Raw genomic sequence first — 13,435 nt, forward strand, 5'->3', positions numbered from 1 at the left:
TCGCGCTAGGCCATCCCCAGCGATCAGCACGTCTCCCCAGATTCTCCACACCGATCGTGTCATCGCTCCCCGAAGCCTACGATGCCATCTCGCTAAAGACCGCATCTCATCTCGACGGGCTGCCAGCGCAGCTTCCTCACACCTCGAGACTGTAGACTGTCTCCTGGTCCATCGTGCTTCTACCTGGCGTCGATCATGAAACTACGGAGTGCGCCATTTCCGGTTGTCATGCACGACATAAGCAATCGGAGAGCGAACACTAGAAGGATTCCAGCATGTGCAGCACTGGTCGTGCAGCTGGAGCCAGCTTTGCATAGTACCAGGCCTTGCATGACTGCGGAGACTCAGGATTACCGGTCCTTGGATGAGAGAGACGCACTATGCGCTTTGAGAGTGATTCACAGAAGCAAGGATCAGAGGAGGCTCATTTCTTCACACGCATGCAACTCGGTTTGATAATCATTATGAATGCAGTGCTGAGAACTCATACAATGCGTCGATAACCGCCCGCCGCCCCCGCCTTCGCTATACACAATCATCCGCAAATTATACAGTCGGGACTCGTCCCGCGTGCCGTCTATACACTACCCTTCCACCAGGATCATTTTACGTGCAGGTACCGAACGCCTTGTTGCATCCAGTTCCGCAGTAGCCGCTCGTGGAGCCGCACCATCCATACTGAGAGCAGCAGTTTCCGAACGACGAACCCTTGCATGTAAAGCCAACAGTACCACCGCATGATCCGTCCGTTGAGACCTTAGCGGTGGCTGAGGGAGTGGCGGCCTTCGTGCTTGAGGACGCGGCCTTCGTACTCGTCGTAGCCTTGGTGCTGGTGGCGGCCTTCGTAGAAGTAGCAGCCTTAGTCGAGGTAGCAGCCTTGGTCGCAGAGGCGGAGGATCCGCAGGTGCCGAAAGCAGATTGACAACCGGTAGAGCAGTGATCCGTGGTAGATCCACACCATCCGTACTGGGAGCAGCAGTTTCCGAATGTCGAGCCCTGGCACGTGAAGCCAGAGGTGCCGGCGCAAGTTCCATCAGTCGAGACCTTTTTGGTGGATGAGGCGGAAGGAATGGCAGCGGAGGACCTGGAAACACAAACAAACACAATCAGTGGATATTCCATCGGCATCGAAACCGTCTCCCCATAGTAATAAAAAAAATTGTTCCTTACGTCGGGTTGGTGGAACCTGGGTTGGCCCGATACCAGTTGGCGGCATCGTCACCAAGGCACTCGCCAACAGTAACGGCCTTGTAGCCAAGAGTTGTTAGAGTGGACAGCATGTACTCAGTCAAGTTGTACGCAGTCTGAGGGTGAATGTCGTGAGCGATGGACAGCCACTCATTGTTCGCAGGGGTCGCGCCACCAGCAGTGATGTTGCCCCTGAACCAGTCTTTGGACTTCTGGATCTGGGTAGCTTGGAGCTGGTTGTAGTCATCCGTGTCAACGTCGAAGTAGATAATGTGGTAGCCGAGATCAGACATGGTCTTTTCGCAACCAGACTCTGCAGTGCAGCTGCTGTAAGGCGGGCGCATGTATGTTGGAAAGTAACCAAGAATGTTGCGCAGAGCCATTTCATTCTTGACCATCTGCGCCTTGCGGTCAGTCTCGGAGATGGCGCTCAGATCCAGATGCGTCCAGGTGTGGGACGCGATCTGGTGGCCCTCGCTGGCCATGCGCTTGATTGTGGCAGAGTGGCTGGCGGTAGTATCAATCGCGCCCTTGTTGATGTTGTTGCCCGTGATGAAGAACGTGCCTTTGGCATTGTATTGTTTGAAAAGATCCAGCACGTGGTCGGTGTAGTTGTCGAATGGCCCGTCGTCGTAGGTCAACGCCACAGTACCCGGAACTGTGCACTGATAAACACCATTACCCCCATACTCCACAGATCCAGACTTCGTTCGGGAGACGGAAGATGTGTCGGCCCCTGCTGGGGTTGTGTTCTCCGGGCATCCAGGGCCGTATTGGTAATTGCAGCCGGGCGAGTAGCAGTAGTCGCCCGTGTTACCACACCCTGTTTTGGGTCAGCGTCCGCAACATAGATGAGTGTGCACCATGACATTGGCGTATAGTAATAGACTCCAAGTACAACCATCTTGCAGGATTGTAAACCAAGAATCAGAGGCCCTTTAAAAGAGCGTACGTCATAGGATTTACTCCATGTAATCGCTACGCTCTCGGTGGTAAGATTCAAGAAAGAACTTACATCCTGCACCACTGCAGCAGTAGCCAGCATCGCAAGATCCGAAACCCGCACCGCACTGTCCATTTGTGCCACCTTGGCGAGGCTTCAGGCTTGCGTGTTCCTCGTGAGCATTTTGGGTGAGCTCCACAGCACGAGCCCTGATGGTGTCCATCAGGTTCCGGGCCTTCAAGTCCCTCATGTTCAATCCAGCGATCTTCGGAATCCCTGGTCCGCCGTGGGCGCTAATAGCGGGAACGACTGCTGCAACGGCAGCAATAGCGGTGGGGAAACGCATGTTGGAAGGTTGATTTGAATTTGATTTCGATATTAATATTACGGAAGAGAATCCCCTGAGTGCGAAGAGAAAGAAAGGTGAAGCGAGTGACTGGTGGCAGTGTTGACTACACACCGAACGACCTTTCTTGGTTCTAAAGGAGAAGAATTAGACCGCGTAGGAGGTTAAAGAAGAAGGGCAAGATAGGGTGGTAGGGCCCCTGCCATATTTATGTGCCTTTGAGGCTGGATGATCGACTGCAGGCAAGAGGCAAGAGCTAGTCTCCTCGCTACCCATGTTTGACTCGGCTCTGCAGGTCAGAAGAGACGGCGCGACGACAGCCCTCCCGCCGAGATCGCTAACTTTAGTCTGAGATATCTTTTAGGGGCGTGGGGCCTTTGCCGCCAAACCGCTTTCGTGGATTTTCCCTCAATGTCGGGACCTGCTTCGTAGGCGACTCGCGCGGATTGGTGGGTGCTGCTGTGTGACGACAGGCATTTGTCTTCTTGAAATCAATGCAGGAACCTGGGTCTTGGCCAATATCGATTGAGATGACTACTGGGCTTGGTATGGATATCCTGTATGGTCTACGCTCCAAGCACATTTTCAAGAGGAAGAAGGGTCTGGGCAACAGGGCCCGCGGCGTTCGAAACCATGACGATGAGCTGCTATGCATCAGGTACCTATGGTCTGGCTTTGGTGTATCTGTTTGGGTTTCCACTGTCGATGATGATGTTTGCATCTAGGCGCGTTCGTTTGTCGTAACGCTCAGGGTTGTCCCAGACGGGTTACACGAAACAGCGATGGATTCAGCAGGCCCGGGTCGCGGGCAAACGTTGAACGAGCACTCAGCATGAACGTCGGCTTCTATCCGGCAGTGCTCTCCCCTCGCACTGCAGCTTGTGTTGAGCCTGCCGGACAAAAGATTTTCGAGTCGGACGGCTAGTGTGCCGTGGAGCTGCGGGATGATTGCATATTCCAGGTGCGACATTGGGGTGCGTGGTCATGGTGGCGCGAAGACGTGGAGCTGGGTTGCATTGTTGGAAATGTATGGCGGCGCGCTACACCTGATCTACGGATGAAGCCCAGCTGTCGGCGCGCACCGTTTGTCTTGTTGCTCGCGCCGCTGCTCTGGGCATATAAACAGTGGGCTGGAAATCTGGAGGTCAATCTCCCCCATAGGCTCTATGCTGTCTAGCTGAGGAAGTGGTTTCCTTCTAGCGACGATCAAGGACACGGCGATGCGCGAGAATCAACGATCGACATAGTCATAGTAATGGTAGCGGACGTTGCATGTCGCGCATCAAGCCTTGCTACTGTATGGAGATCGGCAAAGAAAGTCTCCCCTGTCTGGCGCTGCATCAAGCGAGTCCCTCTCGCGCCGAGCACATCGCCTGTGATGTCCTTTCGACATTCGCGAGGCGGTGATTCAAGCCACGTGTTTCACCCACCCCGCCTCGTACAACGTACAACCCAAAAGCATGCGCGCATCTTTCCCTTATCGCTTCCGAAAGATGGTGTGGAGCCCATCAAACATGCCCATCCCTCACACGCAGAAGCACCGAAATCAATACTTACCCCTCGATACGAAGAGTAAAGCGTCGTCTCATCCCCTCATTCTCGTCCAGAGCGCCGGCTCGGCGCAAAATCACGCGGGTCTAGTCCCTGCTAACCGATTTCTTGTCCCCTCCGCATTCGACCAGCCGTTGTTGACGACGCCGTACCCACTGCCCCATCTGTCAATGCCAAGTGTGAAAGTACGTCGCATCCCGCAGTCCCTGACTATAATGGTCTGGAGAGCATACGCAGCGCCGCGTGTGCGCAGCACACCGACTCATTGTATTTTTTTTGGGCGCAGAGCGTTATCGATCGAATTTCGCCCATCCCAGCAACGCCGTGTGACTGCGACGGGATGCAATGCTGAGTTGACTCACGCGATGCGGTCATCTGGGGCACTGCATATGAGTTGAGACATCGATGTCGGAACTGCATTTGCCATTGCAGCGATTATTCCCGGCCAATGTGGGACATCTGGCTAGAAGTCCCTGGTAACACATTGGTCGCGGCAGCCGTCTGAGACGAGCATTACGATACACCATCTTAAGGTTCCTCCCTGACGATTCGCTGTGGTCCCAACATTCAACATAGATGTTGTGTAAACGCGTCATGGTGGACGTGCTTGCGGTTCCGCCGTCGTTGATGCCGTCTGGTTGTTTTTGGGCTAGCTGTCGCATGTCGGTCGCACGATTCATGTTTGTTAGCTCCGTCGCTGTCACCGACGCTGTGGGCCTGTGGCTGACTGAACACCTGTAAGAACTTTATAGGGGTATCCTTTACACAAACAGATGATATTTACAAACGAAACGAACCACCGTCTCAACTCCCGTGCTCTTCCAGAAGTTTGAAAACTTTGTGCTTCCGAAGAAAACCCATGACAGCACTCACACTTCTCCTCCACCGATGTCGACCTCTAACCAGTGATGTAAACGTTCTTCCCAGCCCGCGCGTTGTTGATCGCTATCGCCAGGCTGATGATGTCGTAATTCCTGCCCACATCCGCCGGCTTGTCATACGGGAAGACGGCCGGCTTGTCGCGCACGCCCACCGCATCAACATACAGCACATTAGGAAAGCTCTCGGGCGTAAACGCATTGAACGCATCGACAAACAGCGGGTCGTAAACCGAGGCCGCAAGGTTCATAATCGCCTTGTCAAAGTTGAGCACGTCCTCGGCCTGCTGCGTGAGTGTCCACGAGAAGATGTGGAACTTGTCTTTGCGCGTAGCGTCATCGGCGACTAGATTGCGCTCAGCCTTGAGCTTGTCGAGCTGGTCTTTCTTCATGGCCTCGGCGTCGTTGGAGTTCGCGTACGAGTCGTAGATGGGGAAGTTATCCTGGTTGAAGAAGCCTTGGTTGGCGTAGTCGCCGAGCGAGATACCACTGGGCAGCTGCGCGAAGATGAACACTGAGGCGCGGTCGGTGATGAAGCTGCCCAGAGTGTCGCCGCTGAAATCGTGACTTCCGGGATTGTCGGCGGTGAAGCGGTTATTGACTGCCTTAAGCTTATCAAAAAGCTGATTCCATTGATCTTGAGAGAGGTCTTTGTAGTCATTATCTGTGTCAAGCGTGTGGCTCAAGTTGATGATGACGAGTTCCTTGTATTTTGCCGTGAAGTCGTTGACCTGGTTGATAATGTCCGAGAGCTTTTCTCCGTTGCCACCCAGCCAGATGTCCTCGATCTCGGAGTAGTGCCCGGCTTTGAACTCTCCGCCGGATATCACAGGTCGCAGATCAAAGTATCGTGATCCAGCCACGAGCTGGTCGTAAAAGTTGAGGAGCTGCGTCTGGCTGTTGGTCCAGTGTGCGCCGATGGTGCCTGCATCGAACGAGCTCATGCCAGCATCGTGCGAACCCGGCATGCAGATCTGCTTCAGCGTCCTATTCCCCAAGGTTCCAAGGCTCTGTTGCATCCAGTCGGTGAGATCTCCAGCGTTTGACCACCAATCACCAAGCTCGTCGGTGCTGACAATGAAGTCCACAGCATGGTCATGGCGGAAACCCAAATCGATGCTCGACCCTTTCGGGCTCTGCTTGGTCGCCATGTTATCAAGATTAATGGTGATGTGGAAGTCGTCCGGTTTCTTTCCGATGACCTGGAACGTGTCTGAAGTGCCGTCAATGGTGTAGTAGGCCTCGCCGCCATCGTCCTTCTGGTTGCCTTTCTGACCCCACTCAACGTATACCTGCGCAGCAGTCCCGGCCTTGACCGTTGACCATTCCCACTTGTCCATCTGGTAAGAGTGCTGGCCGCTCACGACCCAGTCCTTCGGAGAGCCATTGAGGAGAGTAAGAAAGCCGCCTGCCGGAGTCAGCTCTCATTGCTCATTTAGATGGTCCAACAATGGCCACGGTCCGACGAAAATGGTGCGGTTATTGGTTTTTATGGGGTAGCTGATTGTACTCGAGCGTTCGTCTAAACGCTGAGAAGGGATGTTGCCTTACCGTAACCCATATTGACGACCTTCTTCAAATCGAACCTTTGACCAGCAAATTTCACACACGAATTGAAGAAGCGAACCTCGAAAGCGACTGTGCCTCTCTCACGCACACGGAGATCGCCCAGGTATATACATGCGCCTTTCCGCCCCAGTGGCACCTGCACAGGCTGCCCGTGCGCGTGCCTGGCCGCCATTCACCCACAACGCCGTACCGTGATCCAGAGCCTTCACCCAATTCGTCCCACCACTCACCAAGCCAATTACTCCGAAAATATCTACCAACAGGGGCGCGCAGTTACGTGGGCGCGAGGACTGGCGTCGTCGTTTCGCTCACATGCCTGATTAGGCTCAAGTCGCGTTTCGCCTGAAAAATAGCCAACCAGTCCGAAGTCCGCGAGACCGTAGCACTATCGCAGTGGCTCTCCTGTCACTACAACGAACCAATGAGGGCGCGTCTGCGGCATTGAGATGCGTGGCGCAGGCGCTGGAGGTCAAGTTGCCGGGCTGTGGCTGTTAAGGTGTACCTCATCCTGGCCGATGTTTCAAGGCTATGCTGGAGCGGCGTCCGGTATTGGAGTGCTCTTGGCGATATAATCGTAGAACTGGAAAACGGACTGAAAATGAGCGTTGCACATGGTTACAGGCTTGCAACAGTGCGCAGCTTGCGGAAGCGGGGGCACCCCGTTGTGAGAACAGAAGCGGAAGGTTGATGTTGTTTTGGGAAGATCGGCCAGCGTGGCTCAATCGGGAATGATCTTCCTGACAACCACATGCTACACAGTACCTAGGTAATTCGGTGGTCTATTGAGCAGGAAATAGTACATATGCCATGCTATGTAACGAGTGACTGAGTGGCTTCGTCTCACGGAGGTGCAGCACGCACATTGCGAAGAGCGCCAAGCTGCGCGTCCGTGGGTTGACAGCCAAATCTCCGCCAGGAGTAGAGCTACCCACCAGGCCTCGCAGCGTAACTCAACTCCGAATAAAACGTCTCACGTAAACATCTTGATAGCCCCTCACGAAAGAAGTTCATCCAAACTAGCATTGTGATTCAAGCTTGAGCAAGATACGCTAGGCAGCTCGACAATGTCTATCAGGGTAGTTTCGCGAAACGTGGAATCTCAACTGCACGAAAATGCATTGCTTGCTTGAGGACACAAGACGAATTATATCAAGAGGCCAAACCTGGACCGGTCATCTTGTTCTACATAGCGTTCACCAACTTAATCACAACCGTAAACACGCATTCATGCAACACTGGCTGCTGTCCGCGGCTTTCTCCCATACAGACCCAGGACAGCATCAAAGAGATCTCGGACAGGCGGCAGAGCATGTGAAGGCCCACTGTCAAATATCTGTTGTAATTGTTCCGAGCTGACAACAGGCTTGTCATTTTCAGAAGTGCGCAACAATTCCTCGCTTGCGGACAATTGCAAGCCAGGTGCGTTTTGCACTGCTGTCTCTTCAGCGTCCTCCATAATGTCTTCGTCAGCTTCCATTTGTTCGGTGAACTCGGAAGTGGACTCCGGCGGGGGGCTAGGAAGCTGGAGGGTAGCGACCGAGGGAGTGAGTAGTCGGATGTTTGAAGATGTATCGAGCGCAACGAAGCCCCGGCTTCCCTTTATCGCCACTAACCCCAGTACAAGAGCCTCGGGTATGGTGCAGGACCAAACCGGTTCGGACGCGAGAGGGCTATATACTGTGACTTTGGTTGCGATCTTAGTAAAGCGCTCATCTTCAGGCTCTTTCTTTTGAAGGCGTGGTGTTGATACAGCGAATGTGCAGTCCTCTTTGTTTGTCGCAAGAGATAGGAGTTGACTATGTGTAGAGATCCTGACTCCCGGAGTCTTATTCGGGATGGAGTACACGAGCTGATCCATGATCATATCCCAAACGACGACTGTGTTGCCGAGTAATATGAGGTGACGCCCAAGAATGGCCACGCTGGAGAGAGCGGAAATGTCGATCTCAGTTATAGAGCGACGGATGCTTCCGTCATTAGTATCGACGATATGGACTACACCCGGATCCTCGTCAGATGCCCATGAAACACCAGCGGCAAGGACAGATCCATCCTCGGAAAATGCCAGCCGGCATGTACGAGGAATGGTAGTTTGCGCTGCTTCGTAAGCTTCGTCGACTTCAAGCTTGTCAGCGAGCTTCACGGCGCGGTCCAGAGACCAGTTGACAAGGCCACGCATTCGATCTGCGCCGCGCACGATGACACCATCACGCATCCGTGTCTTTGGTCTCCAAATGCGTACTACACGGTCTTCACCAACTGTAGCAAATCCAGCGCCAGATGGGTCGGCAATCAGATCGAATACGCGGGCGTGGGCAGAAACTCCATCGATGAAATGAGGAGCGTCGATGCGTGCGTCCAGCACCCATTGTCCATTCTGTTCGTCGCGCCTCCAAATCTTCAAATACACCTCTCGACGTAGTGTCCGTTCCTCTACATTCAATGCCGATATGCCCTCTTCGATGTACGAGAGGTCTGCGACAGGCGGTACCCACTCGTCGACTGTGGCAAGCCACGCACCATCGTGGCTGATGCGTAGCAAGTTGACACTCGGCTCCAGAATCGGGCGGCCGTCAGGCCCCATATTAGGATCAGTCGCATTGTTTCGAGTCAAAGGCTGTCGTGCAATTGGTCGCTGATTGGCAAGATCGAATGTCTGGATATATGGTTCTGATCTGGATGCACCTCCGTGCCGAGGCTGTGAAGAAGGCGTGACAAAAGTGATGTGGCTGTTGTTGTTCGGATCGATATCCATAGGTACTAAAGTGAGGTAGTTGGGCGAGAAGTGGGGATTGGATAGTCTGTGGAGCTTTCCGGCACTGATTCTGCGTGTCTGAATACCAACGATGTTGGTCTTGGCCTTCAGTTCCGACGTTGACAAGACGATGACAGAGTTGTTTGCTAAAGTCACTCCGTAAGAAGCGCCAGATGGGGAAATTGCGATGCTTTCGATCGCTGCAGTCAAATGGGGAAGATGTTGTTGTTTTCCGGTCGCTAGCTGCCAGATGGTGAGAACAGTTTCGTCACCGCCAGAGATCAAATAATTGCCTATACTGGTTAGCTATAATGCTCTTCTCTAAGTAGGGCTGGTCTCACCATCTAGCGAATATTTGAGTGATCTCACGGCAGTCCTGTGCCAATGCAATCGTTTTGGAGTCAGGCTTTCTGGTCCAACCTTCTTGTCTGAAGCGTCCTTCTGGCTCCTCTCGACGGCGACGAATCTAGAGATGACATCTTCAAACAGGTAAATTACACCCTCCTCGTCTCCGACAGCGAGATCGAGATGATCTCGGGCATCCTCCAGTGCCTTATCCTTTCCACCAGATATCTGCACGAAGGCATTGAAGGTTGTGATGCGCCTAGACATTTCAAATTCGCGCCACGTATACTCAAAGTCTTGGAGTGCCGTTTGCTTGAACTTCCTGCGCTTTCCGACTATCATCGAGTTTGGTGTACTCAGGACGATAAGCTTGCCCTGCAGCAGGACCTGCATCTCAGTGATGGGACGGCTGGTCCTCAAAATCTGCTTTACTTCTGTCTTGGACGCTTCGTCTCCGGTATACAAAGCGTGCACATTCACGATGTGTTTGCCGTCTGCCTCATGCGTGAAGACGAGGTCCCGCGATGTGGTTGGCTGCTCGACAACGACCAAGTGTTGAACATTCGCTCCGATGCCCCAGCGGCCAAGCTTTGAGCCATCGGTCCAGTTCCAGAGAGATATTATCCCGGCCGAATCTGCCACATAAACGAGGTCGGAGTTGGTAGATGAGAGAGCATAGGCCAGAGCCAAGCTAGAGGCGCCTAGAGGTAGGGATCGGACGAGCAATGAGGTATCAGCTGCGTATACATCCAATGCCTTCAGCTTGCCCAGGAGCAGGTATTTCTCGTCAGGCGAGAATACGGGATCTTGCGGCAAGAACCATCCGCCTTGCGGAGCAGAGACAGACCATGGATGCGGGCTTCGTTCTTTCTTGAAGATCTCGACCTGTTTCTGTGTCTCTGCAGCCACTGCGGCCGATGCTGGTGCGACATCCTTCTCGTTCTCGGCAAGGGCAGCCGCGCCATTTGCCGACTGTGTCTTCGGTGTGGATTTGCTCTTTCTCGAGCCCAACGGGGTGCTTGCAGCGGGGCCTGCGGGGGTTCCGTTGGCCTGCGCTTTCTGCGGTGTGGGCTGTTTCTTCTGGGCGCCCTTCGCTTCTGGCGTGACGGCAGCCTTCGGAGTCACTCTGGCTTCGGGCGTGGCACTCGTCGTCTTGGAGGGCGTCGCTTCCCCAGCAGCGGCCGGCTTGCTCTTGCCCGTTTTCGCCTTCTTCCTCTGCGCCTCTGCGCCTTCTCTTTTGCGTTTTAGCTGCGCGGCAGCAGCGACGTCGGCCATATTTACTCCTCCTGCACAGACGCAAGTAAAAACAAGAAGACGACTAGTGTTTGGTTTCTTTGCGCACGCAGCCGCCAAAAGTTCGAGATAATTTTCGGCGGAGCTGGTCCGAGCGCTGCGCTACTGCGGCCTTGGCTCTACCGCGGTCTCGTTGAATTTCTTTGACCGCGTTGCGACGACCAGGCACGCTCCACCGCTGCACCCACCGAGGCCTCCCACACCAGCTCGAACCTCTTCCAAGCAAGCGCAACATCCCCTACCTTGGAAGAACACCTGCCAGCCGTCACCATGATCATCCCCATCCGCTGCTTCAGTTGCGGAAAGGTACCGCGCCACGACCTCCTCCCCGCGCAAAGACCAGCAGCTGACAATAACCAGGTAGTAGGCGACCTCTGGGAGTCCTACCTCGAGAAGCTGGACTCTGGCATGACCGATGTGTATGCGCAGCCCGCCTTGACCTCCTCATGTTCCCCGCCCACATACTGACCACGCGACCCACAGGGACGCCATCGACGCTCTCGAGCTCCGCCGCTACTGCTGCCGCCGCATGATCCTCACCCACGTGGATCTGATCGAGAAACTGCTCAAGTACGTGAACTTCGGCGACCAACAGAAGTGGCGCCGCACATTCTTCGAGAAGCAATGAGCGCGACAAGGAGCGCGAGAAGCGCAGAGTCTAAGCGACCTTCCTCGCTACTCATTGTCGATTGATATGTTCCCGTCAGGACTAACAACTGCTAGATACAATGCGAGCGAACGAGAACAGGCTAAGGCGTTAAGACGGTAATGATAATGGGCACTTTGATACCCCACTGGATAAAGATGCGCCAGACGACGCAGGAAACCGGGATCTGGCGTTTACAACATGCATATATGGCGTTATTAGGAGTCATGCTTCAGGAAGATTTTCACGATACTGATGTGACGAGCTTTCAGCTTCATCATGTTTCACATGTGGTGCAGTCTTGTCAAGTCTTTTGCGCGTGACATCTGTAATGTCGCCAGGCTTTGTCCTCTACCCCTAGCTACCTCTCCGCAGTGATCAGCCACCCATCGCTCAGAATCCGTCCTTCAGCGTCCACCCCACCCCACACCACGACACTAGCCCCATCGACTTCTGTTCCTTTCGCTGCCGCAAACCCGCTTCTCGACCCGAACCCCTTGATCCCACTCTTTTCTTGCGCCAGCTCATCACCCCTCGTATCCATGTACCTGCATCCCACCTCCGCCCAGTGCGCTTCATGCGTCTCTCTTTTCAGACCTGCTCGTACAGCATCCTTTGCAATTGCCGCACTCGCGCGCTCAGACGGCAGCTGAAACGCCCAAACGTCATCGAGCAGAGTGATGTTGTTATCTGGCGCCGGCGAGGAACCTCCAAAGAGCAAGAGGTAGTGCCTCCCCTGGCCCGTGGTCACGTCCTCCAGTCCCGCCGCGAATCTGGGTGAGGGAGTGAGACTCGACGAACTGTTCGCTGCTGAGGAGGCAGAGAGAGAATCCCACGCCCAACCGCTGGCGAGGGGCGTGGTGCCATCCTCAGCATGCTGCCACACGGACGACGCGTCGAGGACCTGCGTCTTTGCTGTCGCGCTTTCTCCTGTCTCAGTGGCTGTCTTGCCTCCGAACAGGTACAGACTGTTACCCACGAGCGCGAGGCTGGCTCCCTCGGTGGGTGGCCCGTCTGGTGTGGGTATGTTCGACCAAGTGCGGGACCGCACATCGAAAGCCAGCGCGTCCTTGGCTAGATCTCCGGTCCCTGTTTCCCTTCCTCCCACCACGAATATCGTTCCCCACGAATCAGCGTCGGCCGGTTCAGGCACAACCTTTGCTGGGTCGACGGGCTGCTGCGGTGCCTTCTCCTTGTAGGTAACATTTCTAGGTCCTGGCAGTCCACTTGCTACCGCCGCGTGACCGGTTCGGTGAGCTGGCGCTGCTGTGTCTGGCGCGGGGTCGAGGAACGACCAGGTATTCCTTAGGGTGTCCAAGACCCAGATCCTGCCATTCTCTTCCTGTACGCCTTCGCCGCCGAAGATGTATATACTGTCTCCTATCACCACGCTCGAGTGTCCTTTGCGCGAAGCGGGAACCGCTCCGCCGGCGGTCTCGGGTCGCGCTTTCAAGGTAGTATAGTCTGCCTCTAGAACACCTGAAGAAGGTAGAATTATGATGTGCATGTCATTGTCCGCAAGTTCGCCATGTGCCGTCTCGCCGCCGAACACGTACGCTCGTCCTTTAACGACGGAGAGGGAGTGGCCGGACCGTGGCAATGGTACAGATTCGATGCGAGTGAGGTTGGCTTTCAGGGGGAGAGTCGGATGGGTGATTCCTTTGACCAAAGCTGCTGCACCAGAGAGAAGGTTCTCGGCGGCATAGAGAGCGCCTGCTGCTGCGGGCTCCATGGTAGATCGAGGCTGTTAGCGGCGATTGTTGGTGATGTATCCTGCCAAGATGAGGAATATATCCAGAGTGGAGCTGCAAATAGTAGGATTGGGAAGGAAAGAAGATGCTGTGCGCAGCGAGATGTTTGTTGCTTGCTCCAATTAGGTGATGCGGGCAAACTATGACGTAGTGTGTACATTCAGGCCCCT

At 54.5% G+C, this 13,435-nt stretch overlaps 5 protein-coding genes across 5 annotated transcripts; 1 reads left to right on the forward strand and 4 right to left on the reverse strand.

Annotated features, from left to right (window-relative positions):
- Nucleotides 1-450: 450 nt before the first annotated feature.
- Nucleotides 451-2,766, reverse strand: CC84DRAFT_1162186 (glycoside hydrolase/deacetylase). Its single transcript, XM_018177933.1, has 3 exons — nt 2,204-2,766; nt 1,171-2,011; nt 451-1,084 (listed from the first exon to the last, which is right to left on the reverse strand). Exons 1-3 carry the CDS (start codon nt 2,475-2,477, stop codon nt 607-609), a joined length of 1,593 nt encoding a protein of 530 aa, XP_018038558.1. The 5' UTR covers nt 2,478-2,766; the 3' UTR covers nt 451-606.
- A 2,062-nt stretch (nt 2,767-4,828) lies between these two features.
- On the reverse strand, nt 4,829-6,540 carry CC84DRAFT_1162188 (PLC-like phosphodiesterase). Its single transcript, XM_018177934.1, has 2 exons — nt 6,458-6,540; nt 4,829-6,314 (listed from the first exon to the last, which is right to left on the reverse strand). The coding sequence occupies exons 1-2, from the start codon at nt 6,465-6,467 to the stop codon at nt 4,927-4,929; spliced, it is 1,398 nt and encodes a 465-aa protein (XP_018038559.1). The 5' UTR covers nt 6,468-6,540; the 3' UTR covers nt 4,829-4,926.
- Nucleotides 6,541-7,590: 1,050 nt separating this feature from the next.
- CC84DRAFT_1194483 (WD40 repeat-like protein) lies at nt 7,591-10,901 on the reverse strand. Its single transcript, XM_018181347.1, has 2 exons — nt 9,572-10,901; nt 7,591-9,523 (listed from the first exon to the last, which is right to left on the reverse strand). The coding sequence occupies exons 1-2, from the start codon at nt 10,848-10,850 to the stop codon at nt 7,701-7,703; spliced, it is 3,102 nt and encodes a 1,033-aa protein (XP_018038560.1). The 5' UTR covers nt 10,851-10,901; the 3' UTR covers nt 7,591-7,700.
- Nucleotides 10,902-11,138: 237 nt separating this feature from the next.
- CC84DRAFT_1085361 (RNA polymerase N/8 kDa subunit) lies at nt 11,139-11,496 on the forward strand (the record flags this gene model as incomplete). The annotated part of the gene is made up of 3 exons (XM_018174097.1): nt 11,139-11,174; nt 11,229-11,287; nt 11,352-11,496. The coding sequence occupies 3 exons, from the start codon at nt 11,139-11,141 to the stop codon at nt 11,494-11,496; spliced, it is 240 nt and encodes a 79-aa protein (XP_018038561.1).
- A 336-nt stretch (nt 11,497-11,832) lies between these two features.
- On the reverse strand, nt 11,833-13,352 carry CC84DRAFT_1162190 (galactose oxidase). Its single transcript, XM_018177935.1, has one exon. The coding sequence runs from the start codon at nt 13,244-13,246 to the stop codon at nt 11,876-11,878; it is 1,371 nt and encodes a 456-aa protein (XP_018038562.1). The 5' UTR covers nt 13,247-13,352; the 3' UTR covers nt 11,833-11,875.
- Nucleotides 13,353-13,435: the final 83 nt, after the last annotated feature.

The sequence above is a fragment of the Paraphaeosphaeria sporulosa genome (assembly GCF_001642045.1).
Source record: "Paraphaeosphaeria sporulosa strain AP3s5-JAC2a unplaced genomic scaffold CC84scaffold_3, whole genome shotgun sequence".
Taxonomy (NCBI): Eukaryota; Fungi; Ascomycota; class Dothideomycetes; order Pleosporales; family Didymosphaeriaceae; genus Paraphaeosphaeria; species Paraphaeosphaeria sporulosa.

Excerpts from the sequence above, each read along its gene's own strand:
- CC84DRAFT_1162186 (XM_018177933.1), bottom strand. The coding sequence starts at position 2,477 with ATGCGTTTCCCCACCGCTATTGCTGCCGTTGCAGCAGTCGTTCCCGCT. Across the intron at positions 2,012-2,203 it reads CTGCTGCAGTGGTGCAGGAT|GGTGTGGTAACACGGGCGAC; the intron begins GTAAGTTCTTTC and ends GACCCAAAACAG. Across the intron at positions 1,085-1,170 it reads CCAGGTTCCACCAACCCGAC|GTCCTCCGCTGCCATTCCTT; the intron begins GTAAGGAACAAT and ends TTGTGTTTCCAG.
- CC84DRAFT_1194483 (XM_018181347.1), bottom strand. The coding sequence starts at position 10,850 with ATGGCCGACGTCGCTGCTGCCGCGCAGCTAAAACGCAAAAGAGAAGGC. Across the intron at positions 9,524-9,571 it reads ACTCAAATATTCGCTAGATG|GCAATTATTTGATCTCTGGC; the intron begins GTGAGACCAGCC and ends TAACCAGTATAG.
- CC84DRAFT_1162190 (XM_018177935.1), bottom strand. The coding sequence starts at position 13,246 with ATGGAGCCCGCAGCAGCAGGCGCTCTCTATGCCGCCGAGAACCTTCTC.